At 36.0% G+C, this 24,765-nt stretch overlaps 2 protein-coding genes across 2 annotated transcripts; one reads left to right on the top strand and one right to left on the bottom strand.

Annotated features, from left to right (window-relative positions):
* Nucleotides 1–18,778: 18,778 nt before the first annotated feature.
* On the top strand, nt 18,779–19,706 carry LOC133869907 (uncharacterized). The gene is made up of 3 exons (XM_062307002.1): nt 18,779–18,788; nt 18,881–19,301; nt 19,409–19,706. The coding sequence occupies exons 2-3, from the start codon at nt 18,887–18,889 to the stop codon at nt 19,579–19,581; spliced, it is 588 nt and encodes a 195-aa protein (XP_062162986.1). The 5' UTR covers nt 18,779–18,788; nt 18,881–18,886; the 3' UTR covers nt 19,582–19,706.
* A 1,836-nt stretch (nt 19,707–21,542) lies between these two features.
* Nucleotides 21,543–23,389, bottom strand: LOC133869303 (tetrahydroberberine oxidase-like). The gene has a single exon (XM_062306258.1). It carries the CDS (start codon nt 23,344–23,346, stop codon nt 21,721–21,723), a length of 1,626 nt encoding a protein of 541 aa, XP_062162242.1. The 5' UTR covers nt 23,347–23,389; the 3' UTR covers nt 21,543–21,720.
* Nucleotides 23,390–24,765: the final 1,376 nt, after the last annotated feature.

Raw genomic sequence — 24,765 nt, 5'->3', positions numbered from 1 at the left:
TAATTTTGGGTTAAAATATTGAAATGTGAGTTTAATCTAATATTTTCTTTAGGTAATGGGTTACTTGGAACTTGCTTAAGACTACCCAAACCATGGGTTTTGGTTTGGTGAATTTTGGTGAGTTTCCTTAAACCCTAACTTTTGGGTTATGTATTTTAATTGCGATTTCTTGTGTCTAATCCTAAGTAAATCTTACGGGTTAGTGTTATTAGTGTTTAAATAGCAATATTATGTATGGGTTAAAAGACTTTATGTAGGCATTCTCACTTATGTGAGAGGTTGGCCTTGATATGTAAATGGGAATTTTAAGGGTAAGTTGGAATTTGATATCGGTTAGGTGTCTTGATATTTGTTATGGGTTTTGATTCTTGATTTTTGATAACCTATGAATGATGCTTTGTGGTGAGTGCTTGATGTTGGAATGGAAAGTGATTATGAAGGGTATTTTGGTGAAAATCCAGATCTGGTCGGTGGTTGTAAATTGGGGATAATTTTGCTAATTGACGGTTATTGCTCCATTATGTTGATGGTAGAATGTTTGATTGAATTGGGTTTAGTTCTGGAAGAAATTTGGTAGATGATAGTGGCTATGATTATTGGAATTTTGGTGAGTTGATGTGAGGGAAAACCTTGCTATATTTGATGTTGTGTTCTAATGGATTCAAATATGGATTTTTGGATGGGTAATTTGATGATGTTAGTTTATGATTAATTGTTGAGGATTAAGGTTAATGCTTGTGATGGATTTATGGATTTAGTTTTATGTGGCGTCCAATGTTTGTGGTTGATCCTTGGTAGTCCTTAATGGCTATGGCTCATTGTATGTAAAAGAGGGGTTTCGATTGATCTTGATGTAAGGCTATGGATATTGAAGGTTTGGTGGTAGGAGATTGATCTTATTATGTAAATGGGTTGAAATTTGGCATGGGTTTGGATGTTTGGTTGTTATGGGCCGAGTATGTATGTGTCAATGTGAAATGGTATTTTAGTGAGGACATCTTGGTTATGGTTTGTTGAATAAGGCTAAAATATGTTCTATGTTATATTTATGAGTTGGATATTCTAGGTGTTGATGAGGTTGAATTGATTAAGGTTGATTACGATAAATAATTGAATTCTTTGCTATAGTTTATTTAGGTGTATAGGTTATGTAATAATAAGATTTTAGATGATGTCCTTTGTAGAGTTGGGTTGTTTTGATTAGTCTCATGTTATAGTCCTAATAAGATTCTCGGGTAGTGATGGTAGTTATAAGTGAGATGAATAGATCATAATCTTGGTACTTGGTGAAAATGAGGAATGTAAATGAAAGCGTATAGGAGATGGATGGAATACACAAAGATTATAAAATGTTAAATTAGGTTAAGTCCTAAACTTAAACTACTTGGATGATAGTAAATGATAAAGATTAAGTACTAAAGTCAAATAGTATCGGAACCTTATGATAAATGTGACTCAATAATAGTAAGTAAACAACTATAAGATTTATAGTTAATACCAATAAAAGATAAACTAATGCATATAGTAAATACATCTTTGTATTAATAATCAAAGATATCATTAGAACCTAAACCTAAATGATAACCTAATAATAGTTTAGGACACCTAACTAGCCTTAGTAGCAGATTACGCGATGTGTGAGCACGTGGGTAGTGTACGTGTTATAGAGTATAGAGTTCAATAACATAGTCTAATGTTATTAATGTTTGCAGGATAGTGTCCGGATTGGAGTCTTTAATGGGTTCTCCAATGTAGAGTTCGAGTCATGGTCCAATGCAGCCAAGGTGAGTATTCTACTCACTGAGAAGATATATTTTCGTATTTTATAGAAATGCAAATGATAGATAATTTTCTACTGAACCAACGATATGTTAACATGTATGTTTTGGATGTTTTAAGTAGTTTCAATTATGTTGAAATATCAATGATGTTATGAAATGATGCATGAATGAAAGGTTTTGAATTGATTGAAGTATTTGAAAGTGTGTTGTAGTTGGGATTTAATTATGCAAAGAAGAATGATGAAAATTTCATGTTGATTGGTTCATGGTATTTGAAGAAAGCATGATTTGCAAAGAATAGGAGTATAGAGTTAGAATTGTAAAGCATAAAGCATGAGGCCCATAATAAAGAAGAGAGCGTGAGGCTCATAATAAAGAAGAGAGCGTGAGGCTCATAATAATGAAGAGAGCGTGAGGCTCATAATAAAGAAGAGAGTGTGAGGCTCATAATAAAGAAGAGAGCGTGAGGCTCATAATAATGAAGAGAGCGTGAGGCTCATAATAACGAAGAGAGCGTGAGGCTCATAATGAACAAAAAGACTATCATGAGCATGCATAGCATTGTTTAAATTGTGTGATGTTTTCATGATAAGTATATTGTAGTTTTGCTAGACGTATTAGTATGCATAAAAGTCTTGATAGAAAAAGAATTTATGTATATTGGTATCGGATGGTTGCATGATTTAAATGTAGTTTTGCTAGACGTATTAGTATGCATAAAAGTCTTGATAGAAAAAGAATTTATGTATATTGGTATCGGATGGATGCATGATTTAAATGTAGTTTTGCTAGACGTATTAGTATGCATAAAAGTCTTGATAGAAAAAGAACTTATGTATATTGGTATCGGATGGTTGCATGATTAAATGTCATTGTGTTCTATAACGAATCTTTTTCGTATAATACTAGCTACCCACAGTATTTAAATGTTTTCTATTAGTCGGTGTTTGCTATATCAGCTATGGGGGTTTTTCAAACAAAAGTTTATAAAATTGGTAGCTGTTATAGTGTTCGCACGACTAAAAAATGAAAAGTCGGTTCTTTGCGAAAACTCAGTGAATAGTATACCTCTGAGGTCTTAGTGTATCTATGTATGCTAAGGCGGTGGGCTCATAATTCCACCTATACGGATGTGGCAAACCCCCACAACCGTATAGATGATGTTCTTTTGGCTGCAGGTATTCCGGTCGTAGTTGATAGCATTGTAGAAGGGTAATTTGGATGTTATGACTGAAGCACGCCGCAACGGTCGTAATTGGTGGACCACGGGTTGTCCACTTGTTTATAGGTTTGGTTTATGGCTTGTGACGTTTGTGTCACTTGTTATTGTACAAAACCATTTATGTCACTTATTTAATTCGTGGAAAGATTTAATCATATAGATATTTAATGGCTCTTTGTTGTAATTATTTGTGATAGATGTATAAGATGCGATTTCCGCTATTAGGTTATATTTTCCGCTGCATAGTTGATAGATGTTATACTCTGATTTGCCAGGTACATATTATGGGGTATGTACATATGTTGGCTTTGCGACATATCGTCGTGCCACTGTGAAGATCCGTTTATATTTTAAGGGATTAATGATTATGTGGATGTTTTGTAAAAAAAAAAAAAAAAAAAAAACGGGTCGTCACATCTACAGTGATGAACTAGTAGGTTTCCAAGAGTTTTCATTATAGAAAACTCCACCAAATTCTGTAGGGTAGTAGTAGCATGTTTTAAAAACAACAGCACTCACGTAAAATCTAGAGGAACTTCATGCTGGATGTGTAAGGTGCTTATATAGGAGTTATGTGAAGTATGTCCACCATTTCATTTCTTTTGTAAAATTTCAGACTTGTCCCCAAAACTTTGCCTATAAATAGGCCGGATTAGAGGAGTTATTTTCATTCAAAAAAATTTGCTCTCTCTCTTTAATTGTCACGTACTAACATGCATGAGTTATATATATATATATATATATAGAATAGTAATTAGATTTGGAACTGCTTAAAGTGGGAGTGCTAGGTATAATTCTTTTATCCCTATTTTATGTCAATTATAGGTATCACACAAAGATTCTTACTCATTTTGTATTAATGCTTTGATATTTAGATTAAACTATGTATTCTTCTTGATATTTTTTTTTCTTTATACTTTTCATTTTAAGCTATGTATTCCTATGAGAACAAAGATTTAAAAATATTTTAATGTATATGGATTAAACTAAGATGAAGACTCTTTTGTTTTCCTGAATTCTTTTTCTTTTCTTTTTTTGCTTATGTGATTTACTCCATTTTTAGTCTTTTTTTTTTTTTTAAGTGTTTTTAAGCTTGTGAATGCAAAACAAGGAAAAAAAAATTATTTGATTGTTGTGCATAAAATGAATTTAAATACTTTTGAAACATGACCAAAGAGATATTAAGCGTTGAACATGATGTGAGGATTTATTTGATTGCGTTAAATGTTTAATGGAAGATTTTGTTTTATTTTGTATTCGTACAAAATTATTTTGCTTAGTTTGTTCAGTATTTTTTAAAATGTTTATAATTACTCGGGTTTTATTTATATTTAAATATAATAGATATCACACTAACAATATTATATATTCTTGCTAATTTTTTATTAATGCTTTGATAATTAGATTAAACCATGTTTTCTTCTTGCTATTTTTTTTTTCTTTATACTTCTTTTTCATTATAAACTATTCATATGAGCACAAAGATTTTAACATGTTTTAACTTATATGGATTAAACTAAAATTGTCTTATTTTTTAGTTCATTTGAATGTTTTATGGAATATTTTTGTTTTCGTTTGTATAATTTACTCGATTTTCAACCATTTTGTTTAGGTTGCTATGTATTTTTTTTTAGAATGTTCAGAATTATATGGGTTTTATTTGTATCGAAATGTAATATGTATCACACCAATAATATTAGAGACTTCTGCTAATTTTTTTTTTTTTTATTGATGCTTTGATAATCATAATCTACAGGTTTTCTTTTTGCCTTTTATTTTTTTTTATTATTTTTTTTTCTTTACACTTCCTTTCATTTTAAACTACTCATATGTGAACAAATATTTTAACATGTTTTAAGTTATATGGATTAAAAACAAAATTAAGGCTCTTATTTTTTTAATATATTTGAATATTTAATGTTTTATTTTTCTATGATTCATTCAAAAAAAAATTTAAGTATTTTTTTTGCTTTTGAAAGCAATATACGGTAAAAAATTATTTGATTAAGTATTGAACGTTGCCCTCCACAACTTTTGTTGATGTAAACAATATTTCATTTTCTCTATTGAAGAATTTGGATCCTCTCCATTTCTCTCTATTTAGTAACAAAGTAGGGACATAATTATTTTTTTACATTTCATTAAAATGTGAAAAGATAATTATGCCCCTCCTTTATAAGTAAATGGAGAGGATCCTGTTCCTTTTCTATTGGGGTGGGGCTGCCAAGTAATGGACCAGTCTGTCATTTTAGACGTAAACAAAAGGAAGCAGCCAAATCAGCTCCACTTAGATGATAGGCACTGCATGTACTATACTACTCATCTTGTTAGAGTTGATCATTAACTAATTTGCTTGCTTCCTTTTGTTTTCGTCTAATTAGTTTGGCTATATGCTTAGAAAAAGGGGGCCGGAAAAGAATAGACATCTAATAAGTTTCAGTTTAGGAAGGGCATGCACCGCCGAGAGATGAAAAGAATTGGCCAATTTCTCGATGATGCCGGAATTACCTTGAATATCTTGTAATGTTAGAAGGTCATTCACGTTAAAAAAGAGGCAAATAAATTCGGGAACAATTTATAGGCAAGTGAAGGAAGCGCTTTCAGCTTTTCGTTATGAATGAACAAGTTCATATGGAAGACGCTCCTTTTTGTATTTTTGACATAGTAAATGCTAAAGGACTAATTAAGTTTTTGATGCAGGGGGATTCGAGTTAGACGATGCAGGGGGATTCGAGTTATTATTAATTAATTGTTAAAGGACTAATTAAGTTTTTGATGCAGGGGGATTCGAGTTAGACGATGCTGAGCTGTCAGATTGCAAATTGATGGCGCTGAATTACCTGGAGCAGGCGGATCAGCGCAAGATTAGCAAGAAATCGTGATCTGACCTAATTGGAACAATTTTTGAGTGCGCTGCAGTATTTTGGTCATAACTTTGGTTACGAGTATCCGACTCACACATATGACTCCAATTCGGAAAGCTCTCTTCGGCGTGCATGTCATAGCCACCAAGCTATGCTCTATGCGCCTTGTTTCGAGCCCAAAATTTGCTATTTTCATTTCCAAAAACTTAATTTTAGATTTTTTTTCTATTTATGGTAATTTTTCGTTTATTGTTTAGGAGGTGATTCTGAGCCCGATTTGGGTCAGATTTTTGGCAGCCTACTTAATTTATTTTGTATTTTGTTTTATTATAGTTATTAGCTTTTTGCTATTTTTGGTAAAATTCTACTAGAAGTCGAATTTTCATCTATACACTACAAAAACACCTTCATTTTGACGCGTGTCTACAGTACCCGTTACTGTAGACACGCGTCCAAATTGACACGTGTCAATTTGTGAAGCCGTCCAAAATGGACACGTGTATGACATACACGTGTCCATTTGGACACGCATATGAAATACACGTGTCCATTTCATTTGGACACGCATATGGAATACACGTGTCCATTTTGGACGCGTGTATATAGACACGCGTCCAATTGGACACGTGTATTCCATATGCGTGTCCAAATGGACACGTGTATTAATACACGTGTCAAAAATTTATTAATTCGCCAAATATATATTAAAAAAAAAAATTCTGTGTTGTATTAATTATTTTAAAAAAAAAATCAAAAAAAAAAACTCCTTACATTATTAATCATACAAATCTAATCCAAAAATACGGTGTAGATTACCCTAACCTAATTTACATATTGTACTATATGCTATATGTAAATTTGTTGGTTGGAATTTATACTTTTTAGGTTCCTTATTTATATATATATATAGTATACTATTAAGCACGTAAACCCTAACCTAATTTACATATTGTACTATATGCATAATTATACAAATTTGATGCTAAATATATAATTAAACTAAATAGTTTAAATTAGGGTTTAGTTTTGTACACCATCTACGTTTAGAAACCAAAAAAAAAAAAAATTAAACATAACAAAGTTAAAAAACCTATAATTAATACTATATATATAGATATGCATGCATGTAAACGGTTTAGAAACTATATACAGTAACCTTTTTATTTATGTCTATATATAGTAAATGCAATTATTTTTAGAGTTCTGCGCTACATAATGAATTAAATACTTATAGTTTAGTCCCTCGTAAATTTATGGCTATATATAGTACATACCCTTAGGGTTAGGGTTTATAGCATATAGTATATACACTTAGGGCTAGGGTTTATACCTATATATAGTATATATACTTAGGATTATGGTTTATCGATATATATAGTATATACACTTAGGGTTTGGGTTTTAGGGTTTATAGGTATATATAATATATACACTTAGGGCTATGTGTTATAATTTTATTGATTTTACGTTTAATGAATAATAATGTCAATATATTTTTCACGTGTCATTATTGTACACTTTTAAGTATATATATATATATGTTAAATCATGAGCAGTTCAAAATTAGATTGTTCCGATATATATATATAGTTATAGTTATAGTTATAGTACATTTACTTAGGGTTTAGTTTTATAGCTATATATATATATATATATATATATATATATACACTTAGGGTTTGGGTTTTAGGGTTTATAGGTATATATAATATATACACTTAGGGCTATGTGTTATAATTTTATTGATTTTACGTTTAATGAATAATAATGTCAATATATTTTTCACGTGTCATTATTGTACACTTTTAAGTATATATATATATAAGTTAAATCATGAGCAGTTCAAAATTAGATTGTTCCGATATATATATATAGTTATAGTTATAGTTATAGTACATTTACTTAGGGTTTAGTTTTATAGCTATATATATATATATGTATATAGATATTATATACTTTTGGATAGAGGATTAGGGTTAGGGTTTATGACTAGATATAGTACGTACCCTCATGATTAGAGTTTATAGCTATATATAGTCTAGCACTTAGGGTTAGAGTTTAATTTTATGGTTAGGTTTTAGTTTTTATTTTTTATGGTTTTAGGTTTTAGTATAGTACGTACCCTTAAGGTTATAGTTTATAGCTATATATAGTATATACACTTAGAGTTATAGTTTAATTTTTTGGACCATTAAATTATTATTTTTTAAATAATATATTTATTTCTATATATAATTATTTTTTATTATATATATAGATATATTTATTACTTTTTAAATTAAATACAATTTCTACTATGGGGGACGTGTATTTTAGGGTTAGGGTTTTTTTCTATATATAGTACATACAGTTAGGGTTATGGTTGTTTGCTATACAAAATACATACACTTATGATTAGGGTTTATATGATGAGTTATATATATATTATATTTATTACTTTTTAAATTAAATACAATTTCTACTATGGGGGACGTGTATTTTAGGGTTAGGGTTTTTTTCTATATATAGTACATACAGTTAGGGTTATGGTTGTTTGCTATACAAAATACATACACTTATGATTAGGGTTTATATGATGAGTTATATATATATATAAATATATATATATATATATATATATATATATATATATATATATATATATATATATATATATATATATATATATATATATATATATATATGGTGTACTTATAAGTACGTAAACCCTAACCCTAAATTGACATATTGTACTATATGCATAATTAAACCAACTTTGTGAAGCATATATGTAGACCCAAAAAAAAAATAATAATAATTAACATGAGTTCATGCAGTGCATGTACATGCAGTACATGCATTGCATGAACTTAGGGTTGCATGGGTTTATATAAAATAGATATAATATATATATATATATATATATATATATATATATATATATATATATATATATATATATATATATATATATATATATATATATATATATATATATATATATATATATATATTAAATATTAAATATATATAGCATGTGGAGACGTGTATTTATAAACACGTCTCCAACTGTTTGGCCGGATGCCGCGCGGGAATTCTCCCGCGCGCCACCTGGCCAAACATTATATATTATATACGTAAAACTAATTAATAATATAAATATATATTATATTATATAAATTATATACTTATATTTATATATAAGAAATGGGTAGCTTCCAGAGGAAGCTACCCATTTCTTCTCTCTCGCTCTCTCTCTCTCTCTCTCTCTCATTTCTTCTCTCTCTCTCTCTGTCTCTCCGGCGAGCTCAGCCGGCCGGTGTGGTGAGCTCCGGCGTCGTCACGTCTCCCTCTCACCGACTGTCTCTCTCTCACCGATTCCCTCTAGCTCTCTCGCTCTCTCTCTCTCTCTCTCTCTCTCTCTCTCTCTCTCTCTCTCTCTCTCTCTCTCTCTCTCTCTCTCTCTTTCTCTCTCTTTCTCTCTCTACTGGGACGTCCCTCCGGCAGGGGTTGGCTAGGCCGTCGGTTCCCTTTCCTCCGGTCCGGTCAGTGGCTCTCTCTCTCTCTCTCTCTGTTCAGTCGCCGGTGCTCTTAATATATATTGCAGATAAATTTAGTGTTATATATATATACATTTGCTAACTTTTTTTTCCTTTCTCCATAATGTATATCCGAATATGCAGGTATATATATAAAGAAGGAGCCCTAAATCCACAACCTACCGTCGACAGTGAGTAATTTCCCCTTAAATTTGTATTTCATTTTTTTTTCAACATGTAAATGAAATACTGATTGAATATATATTGTAATAATTTTTATTGTAATAATTTGGACATTTGTTCTTGATTGATAATTGTAATAATTTTTGGACTGTGTTATATTTTATTTTTTCAATTTTGCTGAATCAGTGTAAGCTTAAATTACTGTTTTTTTTTTTTTTTTTTTTGGGGGGTTTTCTTGGAGTAGGTATTTCATTTTTGCTATAGTTTGTGTTTTTTTTTTTAACAATGCTGCATGTATTTTTGTGTTAGTACACATTTGATATTTAGAAATTGTGTAGGCGTTTGTATTTTTGTGTCATTTAGTGTTATATGTATTTTTATTTTTTTGAAAGCCATGTTCTTTTTTGCCATGTTGTGTTTTTTATGTTTTTAATTTTTCCTGTCCTAATTTTTTATTTGAGAGGTTATATATATATATATATTTTGAATGTGTTATTATGGATTACAATGTTTTTTTGTTAGTCAAACAAAATCAAACAATGTCCGATATTAGTTTAACGTTATAAACCAACGATGACACTTTTGAAAATAATAAATGGGAACAACAAATAAAATGGGTTTGAATAAAAAAAGAAAAAATATTAAAATTGACCGTCTACTTTTTAAGAAATACTTAAACTCCAACCCTAAACTTTATATCTTCAAATCATAACCATAAAACCAACACAATAATAAACCCTTAAATAAACTTTGAATCCTACACGTTCTTAAAAAAAACCCTTACCCTAAACTCTAAACCCTAAATCGTAAACCCTAAAAAAAAAATTCCTACACTTAAAAACCCTAACCCTAAACCTTAAACCCTAAACCCTAAACCCTAACAAACCCTAAACCCTAAAGCCTAAAAAAAATATCCTACACTTTCTAAAAAAAGAAACCCTAACACTAAAAACAAAAGTCCTATCCTTAAACCCTAAACCCTAAACCCTAAAAAAAAAAATTATCCTACACTTTCTAAAAAAAGAAACCCTAACACTAAAAACAAAAATCCTAACCTTAAACCCTTAAAAAGAAAATTTCCTACACTTTCTAAAAAAAAAATTCCTAACACTAAAAACAAAAATCCTAACCTTAAACCCTAAACCCTAAGAAACTAAAACCCTAAACCCTAAACCCTAATCCTAGATCCTTTAAAAAAAAAAAAAAATTCCTACATTTTCTATAACCAAACCCTAACCTTAAACCATAACGAACCCTATATCCTAAACCCTAACAAAAAAAAAAATCCTACACTTTCTAAATTTATACCCTAAACCCTAACAAACCCTAACCCTAAACCCTTTAAAAAAAAAAAATCCTACACTTTCTAAATTTATACCCTAACCCTAAACCCTTTAAAAAATAAAAAAAAATCCTACACTTTCTAAATTTATACCCTAACCCTAACAAACCCTAACCCTAAACCCTTTAAAAATAAAAAAAAAATCCTACACTTTCTAAATTTATACCCTAACCCTAACCCTAACAAACCCTAACCCTAAACCCTAACAAACCCTAACCCTAAACCCTTTAAAAAAAAAAAAATCCTACACTTTCTAAATTTATACCCTAACCCTAACCCTAAACCCTAACCCTAACAAACCCTAACCCTAAACCCTAACAAACCCTAACCCTAAACCCTTTTAAAAAAAAAAAAAAAATCCTACACTTTCTAAATTTATACCCTAACCCTAAACCCTTTAAAAAATAAAAAAAAAATCCTACACTTTCTAAATTTATACCCTAACCCTAACCCTAAACCCTAACCCTAACAAACCCTAACCCTAAATCCTAACAAACCCTAACCCTAAACCCTAACAAACCCTAACCCTAAACCCTTTAAAAAAAAAAAAATCCTACACTTTCTAAATTTATACCCTAACCCTAACCCTAAACCCTAACCCTAACAAACCCTAACCCTAAACCCTAACAAACCCTAACCCTAAACCCTTTAAAAAAAAAAAAAATCCTACACTTTCTAAATTTATACCCTAACCCTAAACCCTTTAAATAATAAAAAAAAATCCTACACTTTCTAAATTTATACCCTAACCCTAACAAACCCTAACCCTAAACCCTAACAAACCCTAACCCTAAACCCTTTTAAAAAAAAAAAAATCCTACACTTTCTAAATTTATAACCTAACCCTAACCCTAACAAACCCTAACCCTAAACCCTAACAAACCCTAACCCTAAACCCTTTAAAAAAAAAAATTCCTACACTTTCTAAATTTATACCCTAACCCTAACCCTAAACCCTAACCCTAACAAACCCTAACCCTAAACCCTAAAAAAAAAAAATAACCTAAACCCTCCTAAACCCTAACAAACCCTAACCCTAAACCCTAATCCCTTACAAACCCTAACCCTAAACCCTTAAGAAAAGAAAAAAAAAAAAAAAAACAAAATCCTACACTTTTTTTTTAAAAAAAAAAAAAGCCTAACCATAAACCCTAACAAACCCTAACCCTAAACCCTTTAAATAATAAAAAAAAATCCTACACTTTCTAAATTTATACCCTAACCCTAACAAACCCTAACCCTAAACCCTAACAAACCCTAACCCTAAACCCTTTAAAAAAAAAAAAATTCCTACACTTTCTAAATTTATAACCTAACCCTAACCCTAAACCCTAACCCTAACCCTAAACCCTTTAAAAAAAAAAAAAATCCTACACTTTCTAAATTTATACCCTAACCCTAACCCTAAACCCTAACCCTAACAAACCCTAACCCTAAACCCTAAAAAAAAAAAAAAAACCTAAACCCTCCTAAACCCTAACAAACCCTAACCCTAAACCCTAATCCCTTACAAACCCTAACCCTAAACCCTTAAGAAAAGAAAAAAAAAAAAAAAAACAAAATCCTACACTTTTTTTTTTTTTAAAAAAAAAAAAAAGCCTAACCATAAACCCTAACAAACCCTAACCCTAAACCCTTTAAAAAAAAAAAATCTTACACTTTCTAAATTTATACCCTAACCCTAACCCTAAACCCTAAACCCTAACCCTAAACCCTAAAAAAAAAAAAAAAACCTAAACCCTCCTAAACCCTAACAAACCCTAACCCTAAACCCTAAACCCTAAACCCTTACAAACCCTAACCCTAAACCCTAAAAAACCATAAACCCTAAACCCTAAACTCTAACAAAAAAACTAAAACCCTAAACTCTAACCATAAACCCTTTAAAAGGGAAATAAATTCGTACACCCCATGTTGCGTTACATGCTCAACTTTTTTACACGTTTATTTGTTTGACGTATGATTTGTCTTGTCCTCTTAACCCTATACAGAGGAATATGGACAAGTCTTGGATGTCAGCACCTAGGGGTACGACAACGTATAACGACAGGTGTAGGGCGTTTGTGACATTTGCCGTTCGTAACTGTACGGCCGTCGATGGAAAAATTTACTGCCCATGCAAGTATTGTCGAAATAACCAGCGTCACACTCCTGATTACGTTCTTGCCCACCTGACTGGAGGTCGGGGGATGAATCCGGGATACCATTTGTGGTATATGCACGGTGAGACTACGACTGGGTCCGCTATTCCTGGTCAGTGTTCGATTTATCACAGTGGCACAGAGGCCGCTGACCATAGCACTGAACATGGTGAAGTCACAGAACAGGAGGGTGTCGCCATGGAACAGGATGATAACATGCACGCCATGTTGCGTGACGCCTTCGGCGTGCACGATGTTCCTGAAGCCGCAAGTACTCTTCCGCAACAAGTTGATGAAGATACGTCGTGCGGGGACGCATTGAAGTACCAAGAGCTGTTAAAGACTGCCGAGAAGCCCCTTCACCCTGGTACAAAGCACAGTAAATTGAGTGCTACTGTACACATGTACAACTTGAAGTGCGTTGGAGGTATTAGTAACAAGATTTTTTCAGACATTCTGGAATTCATCAATCAGTTGTTGCCTCCTTGCGATGAGGCATTGCCAGATAACACGTACGAGGCGAAGAAGTTCCTAAGTGGCATGGGTCTGGGGTATGAGAAGATTCCGGCGTGCCGTAACGACTGTATGTTATTCTGGAAAGACAATAAAGAATTAGATTCATGTACCGTATGTGGAGAGTCTAAGTGGAGGGCTGATACACATGTAGATGATGATGGTGAGATCATATCAGCGAGAAAAAAACGCCCGGTGAAGATCTTGAGGTGGTTTCCACTCATCCCACGATTGCAGAGGTTATTCATGTCTGAGCATACTGCGCCCCATATGAGATGGCATGCAGAAGGCCGCACTAGGGATGGCGTATTGAGGCACCCGGCCGACGGTGAGGCATGGAGATCGTTCGACATTTTACATCCAGATTTTATGGCAGAGAGTAGAAACGTCCGGCTTGGTTTGACAGCAAATGGATTTAATCCATTTGGGAACATGAGCACATCTCACAGCACATGGCCCGTAATGCTTGTGCCGTACAATTTGCCACCTTGGATGTGCATGAAACAGTCGTCCTTCATCCTTTCCTTGGTTATCCCTGGACCGAGCTCACCAGGTATGGATATTGATGTTTACCTTCAGCCATTGATTGATGAGTTGCTGGAACTATGGAATGTAGGGGTACGAACATTCGATGCTTTAAAGAAGGAAAATTTTATTATGCGATCTCAGTTGATGTGGACGATAAACGACTTGCCAGCGTATGCAGATTTATCAGGTTGGCCTAACAGGGGTGCGAAGGCATGTCCTTGCTGTATGCAATCGACGCGTTCTATACGCTTAAAGAACGGGTGCAAATTTTGCTATATGGGGCACAGGAGATATCTGCCGCCTGAACATCTGTGGCGGCTTAACAGGAGGACATTTGACGGTACCGAAGAATTTGCCAGCGCACCGATTGTGCCATGCGGATACGAGGTTCTCCAACAGTTGGACGGAGTTGCGTTTGGAGATGAGACCGCGGGTAAGAAGAAGAAACGAAAGAAGCGGAAGAAGGGTGCAGGGAGTTCCAATGTTATATGGAAGAAGAAAAGTATATTTTTCAGATTGCCGTATTGGAAAGACAATTTGCTTCGGCACAATCTTGATGTTATGCACATAGAGAAAAATGTCATGGACAATATACTTGGCACTATTTTGGATATAAAAGGGAAAACGAAGGACAACTTGGCAGCTCGGCTGGACTTGCAGGAAATGGGGTTGAGACCTAAGTTGCATCCGTTCACGGCCGCCAACGGTAAAACGTATATTCCCGCTGCCTGTCACACAATGTCTAGAGAGGACAAAGAAAATTTTCTGAAGGTTCTTCGAAATGTTAGGGTCCCGGACGGATACGCTTCGAACATTTCACGATGTGTTCGGCTCAAGGACCGTACAATTTCCGGCTTGAAGAGCCATGATAGCCACATACTGATGCAACAGCTTCTTCCAATTGCACTGCGTAAGTCATTGCCTGATAAAGTGGTTAGACCTCTTGTGGAGATTTCTGCATTTTTTAGAGGCATATGCTCAACAAAGCTATCACAAGAAGATATGGACCGACTGCAGGGTGACGTCTGTATCACTTTGTGCAAGCTAGAACAGATATTCCCTCCAGGGTTTTTTACCAGCATGGTCCACTTGGTTGTGCATCTTGTGCGCGAGTGTAGACTGGGCGGACCCGTGCAGTATAGATGGATGTACCCGGCAGAGAGGTAAAATTCGGCGTAATATGTAAATAAATATTTTTATTTAATTGTAATCCTAATTGACGACAATTAAATTGTCGTGTATGTGTTTAAACCAGGAGTCTGGGGAATTTCAAAAATAATGTGCGCAATAAAGCAGCTCCTGAGGGGTGCATTGCGGAGGGGTACATAGCGACCGAGCTGGTAACGTTCTGTTCAAGGTATCTGAATAACGCACCAACATTCCACAACAGACCTCAGAGGAATCCTGATGGATCCAAGGGAGCGGGCACGCGTGTTACCATGAACCGGTTGATAATGCACCAGATTCATCGTTATATTGTGTTCAACTCTGAAGAGTTTCACAATTTGCGGACGTAAGTAGTCCTAACCTTATATTTAGCAGAATTCGAGTAAAAATATTAATAACAATTATTACATAATTGTATACGCTGAATGTAGGATGCACAAAGACGCGCTTAGGCGATCATGCACTATGGGTCGCATTACGGAGGCTCTTATTGAAGCACAACATCATGAGCAGTTCTGCGAATGGTACCGTGCATATGTAAGGAAATAGTTGTAAATTTTAAATTGGATAAATTTATGCGGGTTCAGGATTATAACCCAATGTGATGTTTACTATTTGTAATTAAAACATAGGTCGATGGCCTGGACGATCAACGTAGGGAGGAATTGGGCCACAAGTTGGTTATGCGTTGTAGAGGGCTAAAGGAGACAGCGGTGAAGTACAACAGGTACGTGGTAAATGGAAAATTATTTCGCACGCTTGCTCATGATGTGGGAAGGAGGACTCAGAATAGCGGCGTCTGTGTTCCTACCGTTGAAGGCGAAACGTACTACGGACAGTTAACCGATATATTTGAGGTCGAGTACTATGACAGGACTACGTACGTCTTATTTAAGTGCAATTGGGCAGACCCCACAATGGACAGAGGATTCACAATAGACGAGTATGGCCTAGTGTTTGTCAACTTCAATCACCTCGTCCACAGGGGAGAACAGATTCAGGACGAGCCGTACGTGCTTACATCTCAGGTGGATCAAGTATTCTACGTAGAAGATGGAAGGAACCCAAATTGGGTTTGTGCGGTTAGGACCAAACCGCGCAACGTGTACGACGTTGGACAGGGGGATGGGAGTAATGAGGATGGTACAACCTACCATGAGTGCGTACCGCTCGTACTAGCCACTGCTGACCTACTAGATACGAATGACGAATTCGAGTACGATAGGCCCGACGTAGATCCTATTGAAGCTCCCGTGATACAATGATTGATGTATTTGTAGTGAGTATAATTAGCTTGAACTCAATACACTTGACTGATATATATATTGTTTGTACAATTCGCTTGTACTGAATACAAATTTTTATTAATTGTATAAATTTCGCTGTTCTTTAGTATGTTCATTAAAAATATATTAAAAAAACATATTCTAATTAATTTGTCTGCATTTGTTCGCAGGTATTGATGGACCAGAGACCCCCCCATTATGCGTATCGGGCACCTAGCCCACCCGTGCCCCCCATGACCACGCCCACTGTTTCGACGGCATTGTATTCTGCAGCGTGGCCACACCACCCAGACGGGCCTTATAGACCATTGTTGCCGGGTACGGTGGCCGTGCCCACGTCAGATCACGGACAGAGCAGCACAGCTGGACCTTGCAGCTCTCCATTGTCGGAGCTGCCGACATTATCTCAGATAGGGTTCACCCAACCGGGTAACGCATATCGATGGTGGCTGCGAGAAGGGATGGGGTCACAGGGTTATGCGCCGTACTTTCCGTTTACGTATAGTGGACCTATGACGTGTAACCCTGATAGTGAGACGCAGGATGTAGGATTTCCACTGTCACAGACCGGGGAGATGCAGATGCCGGCTATGGGGTTGGGACAGATACCGGCACAGGCGGCGATGCCTGGCCAGATTTTGGGGCCGAGACAGATGCCAGCATCGGGGGCGAGTCAGGGCCCGGGCCCGAGACAGATGCCAGCATCGGGGGCGAGTCAGGGCCCGGGGCCGAGACGGATGCCAGCATCGGGGGCGAGTCAGGGCCCGAGGCATGTAGAGAGCCAGATGCCTTTATCTGGTGAGAGCCAGATGCCACTTTCCGGTGAGAGTCAGATGCCACTTTCCGGTGAGAGTCAGATGCCAGATGTGGGGGGGAGCCAGAGTACCCATGAGGAGGACGTTGCGATGTTGGGTACCGATCAGTTGGCCCCCGGTAGTCCCCAGGATATGGATTCAGATGATGATCAGCAGGATCCACAAGCCGGAGGGGTTGGGGAGGAGGTTGCGGGCGACCCAGCGACCCAGCACATACGGATTGAGCAGATTCGGTTGATGGGTAAGTACATATTTAGACATCCTTAAAACTCAGATTCTCTTACCAAATTTTTTTTTTTTTTTTTTGGTTTTTAAATAAATAAATATTTGATTAGAAATTGTTTATATATATATATATATATATATATATATATGTTCTTTAATCTTATGATTAAATTTTTAACATTAATGTTGAATATTTCTTTCATTAGGGTACAACCCAGACGGGACCATTTATTATGAGGTGATTGACGACCCAGCGAGAAACTGGGTCCTCCCGAGGGGTAAGAAGGTTGTATTGCAGTACAATGCTGCTATACAACCTGTAGGACGGGCCTGCAATCGATTTCAGCGGGCTGAGGGCAAGATGATCAGGAGTGGGTCCTACATACACATGCGGGACGAATGGGCGAAGGTAAATAGGCAGATTAAGCAGGCAATGTGGGACGCGCTGATGGTATGTCTATGAATATAATTTAATTATTTATTTGAATTAAACTTGAGATTAATGTATTTCTTGAAGTTTTTAAACCTATAAAAATGTGTTGAATGTGCAGGAGGAGTTCTATGTACCTGTATCAGTAGACGCGCGCAGGGCACAACAGGAGGCTTTATGTGATATTGGCCGTAAGCACCGCTCGTGGAAGTCGAGGTTCAAAACCAAACTACGTATTAGAGACGGTGACACGCCCGAGATTATCCGTGCGAGAATGCCGGACAATTTTTTTGGCAACTATGACGCAGAAGATGTAGAGTTCCTGCTGAGAGATTGGTGCCGTGAGCAAAAAATCGTATGTAGGCCAAGAAAATGTTGTGGTTTTTTAATAACAGTTTATTTAATTTTAGTTTTAATTTAAGTGTGTCAATGCTTACATTTTTATTTTCATGTTAAATGCGTAGGCAACCTCTGAACGGATGAAGAGGCTGCGCGAGCAGAATGACCTTTCTCATTGTACGGGATCTAAAAGTTATGCCAGATTTAATCACGAGGAGGTATGAAAATATATATGTTTATGTTATATATATTTGTTGATAATTGTTTTTATTTTTATTTATACTATTTTTATCGCTATCTGTTTCTTATATATGTCAACTGCATGACGACAGACATGTACATCTGGCACGCCCCCCACTCGCGCCGCGTCGTTCGTGAAGACCCACACAAGGAAGGACGGCACTCACGTGAACAAACGTACACGGGTCCTATGCGTATGCTACTGATTTAATTTACTATTATTTTTAAAATTATGTGTGATTTGTCATTATTCAATATATGACTTGTTCATGTTGACGACGTACAGGAGAGGATGACGCAGAGTTTATCCAGTGATCCAGCCGCCACGCAAAGCGTCTCCGCAGACACGGTGCGTTGGGCACCGAACGACGCTTACGAACAGGCGGTTGGGAGGCCTGAGTATGCAGGGAGGGTTCGGCAGGTTGGGCCGAACGTCACACCTGTTCGGGGGACATGTTTCTCATATAGGCCTCGGTCACAAGGGGGACCATCTCAGGGCACGTCTCGGGATTGGGCCGAAAACACTCGGAAGATGGAAGAGATGCAAGCGGAGCTACAGGCTGAGCGAGCGAGGAATGACCTGTTGGAGCAGCGCCTGCGACAGGTTGAGGTCTTCATGTCCTCCATGGGAGCATCAGCACCATGTCTTGGTACGCCTTCACCTGCACACGTAGGTAGTACGTCGTCTGTTAGTAGTGCATCTGCAGGTATGATTTATACTGTGTGTAGGAAAAAATTAATTTCAATTTATTTTAATTACCCCTTTAATTTTGCAAGTAATATTATATACTTTAATTGTCTATATGATTTGCAGGTAATTCGACAACGGTTGGTACGTTGTCGCCTGTTGGACGACGGCTGACCCAGCATTCCATTGTCGCTACACCTTCGCCCGCTACACCATTCCTTGCTCAGCAATCGCCGGTTGGCGATAACACGCCTGGGACGGTACCTCCTCATTCGCAGGGACGCCCTTCAGATTTGTAGATATTTTGTGTAATTAATTTTTATGTGTAAATATTTGCTTAGTTAACGAATACGTTATTAACTTATGATTTGTGTAATATTATTTTGTGTAGTTTTTCTGTAAAATCAATATTTTGTTATTTGTGGTCGGAAATAATAAAATTTGAAATAACTATTAAAATTATTATACCAAATAATTTTAAATAACCAATACCAAAACTAAATTGAAGAAAAAAAAATCCAAATTGGGTTTTTTATTTAATTAAATTTTTAATTTAATTAATTAATCGTATTTTTAATTTAATTTAAAAATACAATTAAATAATTAAATTAAAATTTTATTTAAATGAAAAATTCGATTTGGATTTTTTTAAAAAAAATATAACCAATTTGACACGTATATCTAAATACACGTGTCAAAACAAGTTGACACGTGTATTGAGATACACGTGTCAAATTTGACACGTGTATCTCAATACACGTGTCAAAGTGTTTTGACACGAGTATTTAAAATACTCGTGTCAAACGGTTTGACACGTGTATCTTAATACACGTGTCAAAACACTTTGACACGTGTATTGAGATACACGTGTCAAATTTGACACGTGTATCTCAATACACGTGTCAACTTGTACACTTAATGTCGTGCACATTTGACACGCGTCTTACGCGTGTCAAAGTGCACGTGTCTAAATGTTTGACACGTGTACAGCACTGTACACGTGTCAAAATGCACGTGTCAAAGTGCATACATTTTTGTAGTGTATATTAGCTCGACTTGTGAGCGTTTTTCGACATTCTTGATTATTGATATTTTCATTGAAATTCAGAGATTGTCTCTGTGTTTTTGGGATAATTTTTCTGTTTTCTTTCTTGCAAACTACCTGTTGAATAGCCTACAAAATAATTACTACTCTGTCCAACGTCAGGTTTTTAAATTCATTTTACATCAAACACAAACTGAACAAACCGAAATTCATGGTCACGTACGTATGCTAGGCACCCGGCCAACAAAAAGCCGACGTTGGGGGCAATGACACTTCCCTTTACCCAATGCCAGTTCACTTTTTTTCTGGAGATGTGTGTCACATATGTTTCAACTTTTGTTGCTGTTAACAGATTCCATTTTTCCATTGTGGTGGGGGTGCCAAAGCAATGCCAATGGACATGAATCACCATCTAGTACAAAGCAATGAAAGCATAAAATATCTATCCAACTAAGAGGCATGGGGTCATGCATGGTGAGAACCCTAACTTTCTTCCCTTGTGAAAGGGGCACTCATGTACTAGTCTATCATCTTAGAGTTGATCATTTGGTTGATTCCTTTTTTTTTTTCGTTTAGTTTGTTTGGTTCATGCTTAAAGCCTATTTGAAATTTCGTTAAAGATCTTAAAAATAATTTTTAGAAATAAAAAAGTTGTGCCAAATATAAAGTTGGAAAAAATTCAAAAAGAACTTTGATTTTTTGCTATAAAAAATGTCAAAACATATTTTTGGGAAAAAATTAAAATTAAAAAAGCTCTTTCTAACTCTAAAAACTCTGTTTCCAAATGCGATCCCAAACAGGCATTTGCACAAAAGGAGGGAAAAAATATATATATATTTCTAGATGCAATCAGGTTGGTTAATTACAAAGGAAAAAGCTACAAAAAAATTACATAAATACGGGCAAACTAGTTACATAAATACTTTAGAATATGCATGAAGATTCATGACTACCAAATCTATATTTCGCAATTCACATAATATTCAATGAGCATTTATCTATATATGCTTATAGTAATAGAGGAAAGTAAAAAACGAAAAAGGCCTTATTCATGAATCCCGATCGAGAATAAATTTTTCTATTTAAAAACCTTGTTGAAAATAGAAAACCACACACACTAAGAGATGGAAAGAATGGAAAAAGAAGAGAAACACTAAATATATAGATATACGATACAAATGACACTTCTAACTTTTTCACATTAATTTCATCTATTTACATTTCATAGAACTCCCATATATATAACTCCTATGTAAAATAAGTTCTGAAAACTAAAAAGACACCGCACCTTCGACTCCTACGTAAAATAACTTCTTCACATATATAGGAGAATAGAAGAAAAAAATTCAAATAAATGTTATTAAAATTAAGTCTATTATTCAATATACCTCTTCTAATCGCCTCTCTTCTTCCACCTGGATGAAAAAGGCGGGATACTTTGTTCATTTTTAAAGAAATTAGCAGGATCAACCATAGTCTTCACATGCACTAACCTCTCGAAGTTGCTCTTGAAATATTTAGCACCCCATATGCTCGCCCGTCTATAGCTCGTGTTGCCTTTGTTATTATTTCTTCCAATGTCAAGGTCCCTATAATTGACATATGCAGCTCTTGGAGATTTCGAAACATAGGGAGCCATGTAATCGTAAAGCCTTCTGATCCAGCTTATATGCCTTTCGAATGCCCCAGTTCCTTCTTCTTTCCAATACACGCAATGTTGGATTTTGTAGATATTACCAGCTCTATGTGGGAAAGGAATTGCAGATTGGGAGATTTCACTCATTCTGCCACCATAAGGAGTCAGGAACATTACAGCTGACTCTGCTTCTTTATCGTAAAACCTTTTCCAGATCCCTTCCAACCCAACTTGGGGAATAGGTTCCTCTACATAGTCAGATTTTGCTTTAAAAGGGGATCTTCTGGGAGGAGTCCTGTTTAGCAAAACATCCAAGGATTCGCCAATTGGGAATCCAAAAAAGTAGAGGGTAGATTCAATCCAACTCATTTCAATACAATCTTCTCTCATCAAACCCAGCTCAGGGAAGCTCTCTTGCATCAATGGAAGGAGCTTATCTATCCCTCCAAGATATAAGGAATTGAATGAAGCTTGGATGGTCCTCTTCCCTTCCTGGCTGGAATTGACACCTGTTAAGATGACGCGAATGAATAAGTCTTCGTGAAGCTTGGCTGCAACATATTGCCACCGGTGAACAAGCTTGGTCGCATTTTGTTCCAAGTTCCGATTAACCGTGAAGACGGTCACAGTTGATGGAACATGAAACAACCTGATTTTCCATGCAAGAATGATTCCAAAGCTAGCCCCTCCTCCTCCTCGAATGGCCCAAAACAGATCCTCTCCCATAGATTCCCTGTCAAGGATTCTACCATTACCATCAATCAATTGTGCGTCGATAATATTATCAGCAGCAAGGCCATATTTGCGCAACAATGTGCCGTACCCTCCCCCGCTGAAGTGTCCACCAACGCCCAGAGTCGTGTAAATTCCTGCCGGAAAGCCAAGAGTTCTACTTTTCTCGGCAATCCTATAATAGACTTCACCGATAGTAGCACCAGCTTGAACCCACGCCTTCCTATTCTCCGCATCAACACTGATTGATCGAAGATTAATTAGATCAACTATGACAAACGGCACATCTGAAACATAGGAAAGACCCTCATAATCGTGACCGCCGCTTCGAACTCTTATTTCCATGCCGTATTTCAGGGAACAATGAATGGCTGCTTGGATGTGGGAGACATGCAATGGTGTAAGAATGACTAGAGGTTTTGGGGTGGCAGGTGTTGAGAATCTGGGGTTTTGTATGGAGAATTGCAAGACAGAGGAATATGAGGAGTTGGCTGGGGTGTAAATGAGTTTAGAAATTGAGGTGGAGTTTTCAGAACGAAGGGTGATCAGGCACTGAACAAAGTTTTCCTGAGTGTGAGCCGAAGTTGCCCAGAAAAATGAGAAAAGAAGAGCGAAGACAAATGGAAACACAGATGAGCCAACAGACTTCATTTTCGAAATGACGAACCTTCGGGGCGCTAAAAGCTACTATTTATATGCGCGAGGAGACTGTTCTAATATCAGTACCGAAGAGATTCCCACCATTAAAATTAGATAAGGAGAGAGAGAATTCGACACAGAAAATTTGACCGATCCGAAATTTTTAACATGCTCTAAAAAAATTAACAGTATACCTGCTGTAAAAAATAAACGATTCAGAGTTAACATAATATTTTTTGGGTTAAATACATTTTAATCTCCTAAATTATTACCATTTTTCTGAATGGCTCTCCGAATTATCAATGCTTAGATTCTAGCCCCCCAAACTACCACTTTTTGATTTTTTGACCCTATCCATCCATTTATGCTGTCAATGCCAACAGAAACTGGATCATGTGCACGACACGTGACCTTTTTAGCCCAAATACCCTAAAATACCCCTCCCTCTACACTCTGAAATTCCCACGGTACCCTTCGAAATAATGCAACAAATTATTGAAATAAATAGACAACTTAAAAATAGTTATTACAAGAATGACATTCAGTAATAATCTATGCGATTTGGTTTTTTACTTTGGGTAGATCATGGTTTTTTACATTGGCTATTTTCTAGGGTTACCGAACAGACTGTGCCAATGAGGGGGTTGAAGATGGGATCGTGATTGTGCCGACCGATTGTGCCTAACTAACCGACTGTGCCGACTAATTTGTGGAGAATGAACTGACGCGAGGGTGCCGTTTTTTGGCCGGTTTCTGGGTGGCTTTCTTGCCAGTGTTTTGCTGATTGAAGATGAGAGGTTGCCTTGCTGGGTTTTTTTGCCAATTGAAGTCTGGGTGGGTGTCAAGTGTGTCGACTGTGCCGAAGGAGGGGTTGGGTGCCGAGTTATTTCCAAGCTGTTGCCGAGTGATTTCCAAGCTCCTATTTCATCGGGTTGCTCTGCCTTACCAAACCCACGAGCATTGTGAGTTTTTTAGACTACCCAAACCCACGACAGTATTTATAATGCCTTTTATTTTGCCATGTCGTTTGTTTATTGGGGGTATTTTCAATACCGACATGTTCATGTGGGTGGGGTTATGTGAAGATAATGCTGACATGTTCATGTGGGTCAGGTTGTGTTGTCTGTTTGTTTGTTCAATTGGTTTGGTTGTAATAATGGTCCACTGATAATGCAGACATAGTTGACAATTGTTTTAGTGGATTGCGGACAGCTATGTTCATCGTGGGTCACAATGACCCCAATTGTTTATTGGTCCCTTTCTGCAAATATTTAAATCACCTAGTTTTAGCTACATAATTTCATATCTATGGCTGTTTTAGGGTACCTCTTCCCCTCCATAATATTAATACTATTAATTAGGTATTTTAATAATATTGTCTCTGTTGAGATCTTTAACTTAATGAGACCACATTTCCTCCAACTTGTGTGT

This window comes from Alnus glutinosa, chromosome 5 (assembly GCF_958979055.1).
Source record: "Alnus glutinosa chromosome 5, dhAlnGlut1.1, whole genome shotgun sequence".
NCBI classification, from domain to species: Eukaryota; Viridiplantae; Streptophyta; class Magnoliopsida; order Fagales; family Betulaceae; genus Alnus; species Alnus glutinosa.
The sequence above is the reverse complement of the archived record's forward strand: the minus strand, read 5'-3'. Positions and strand labels throughout refer to the sequence as shown.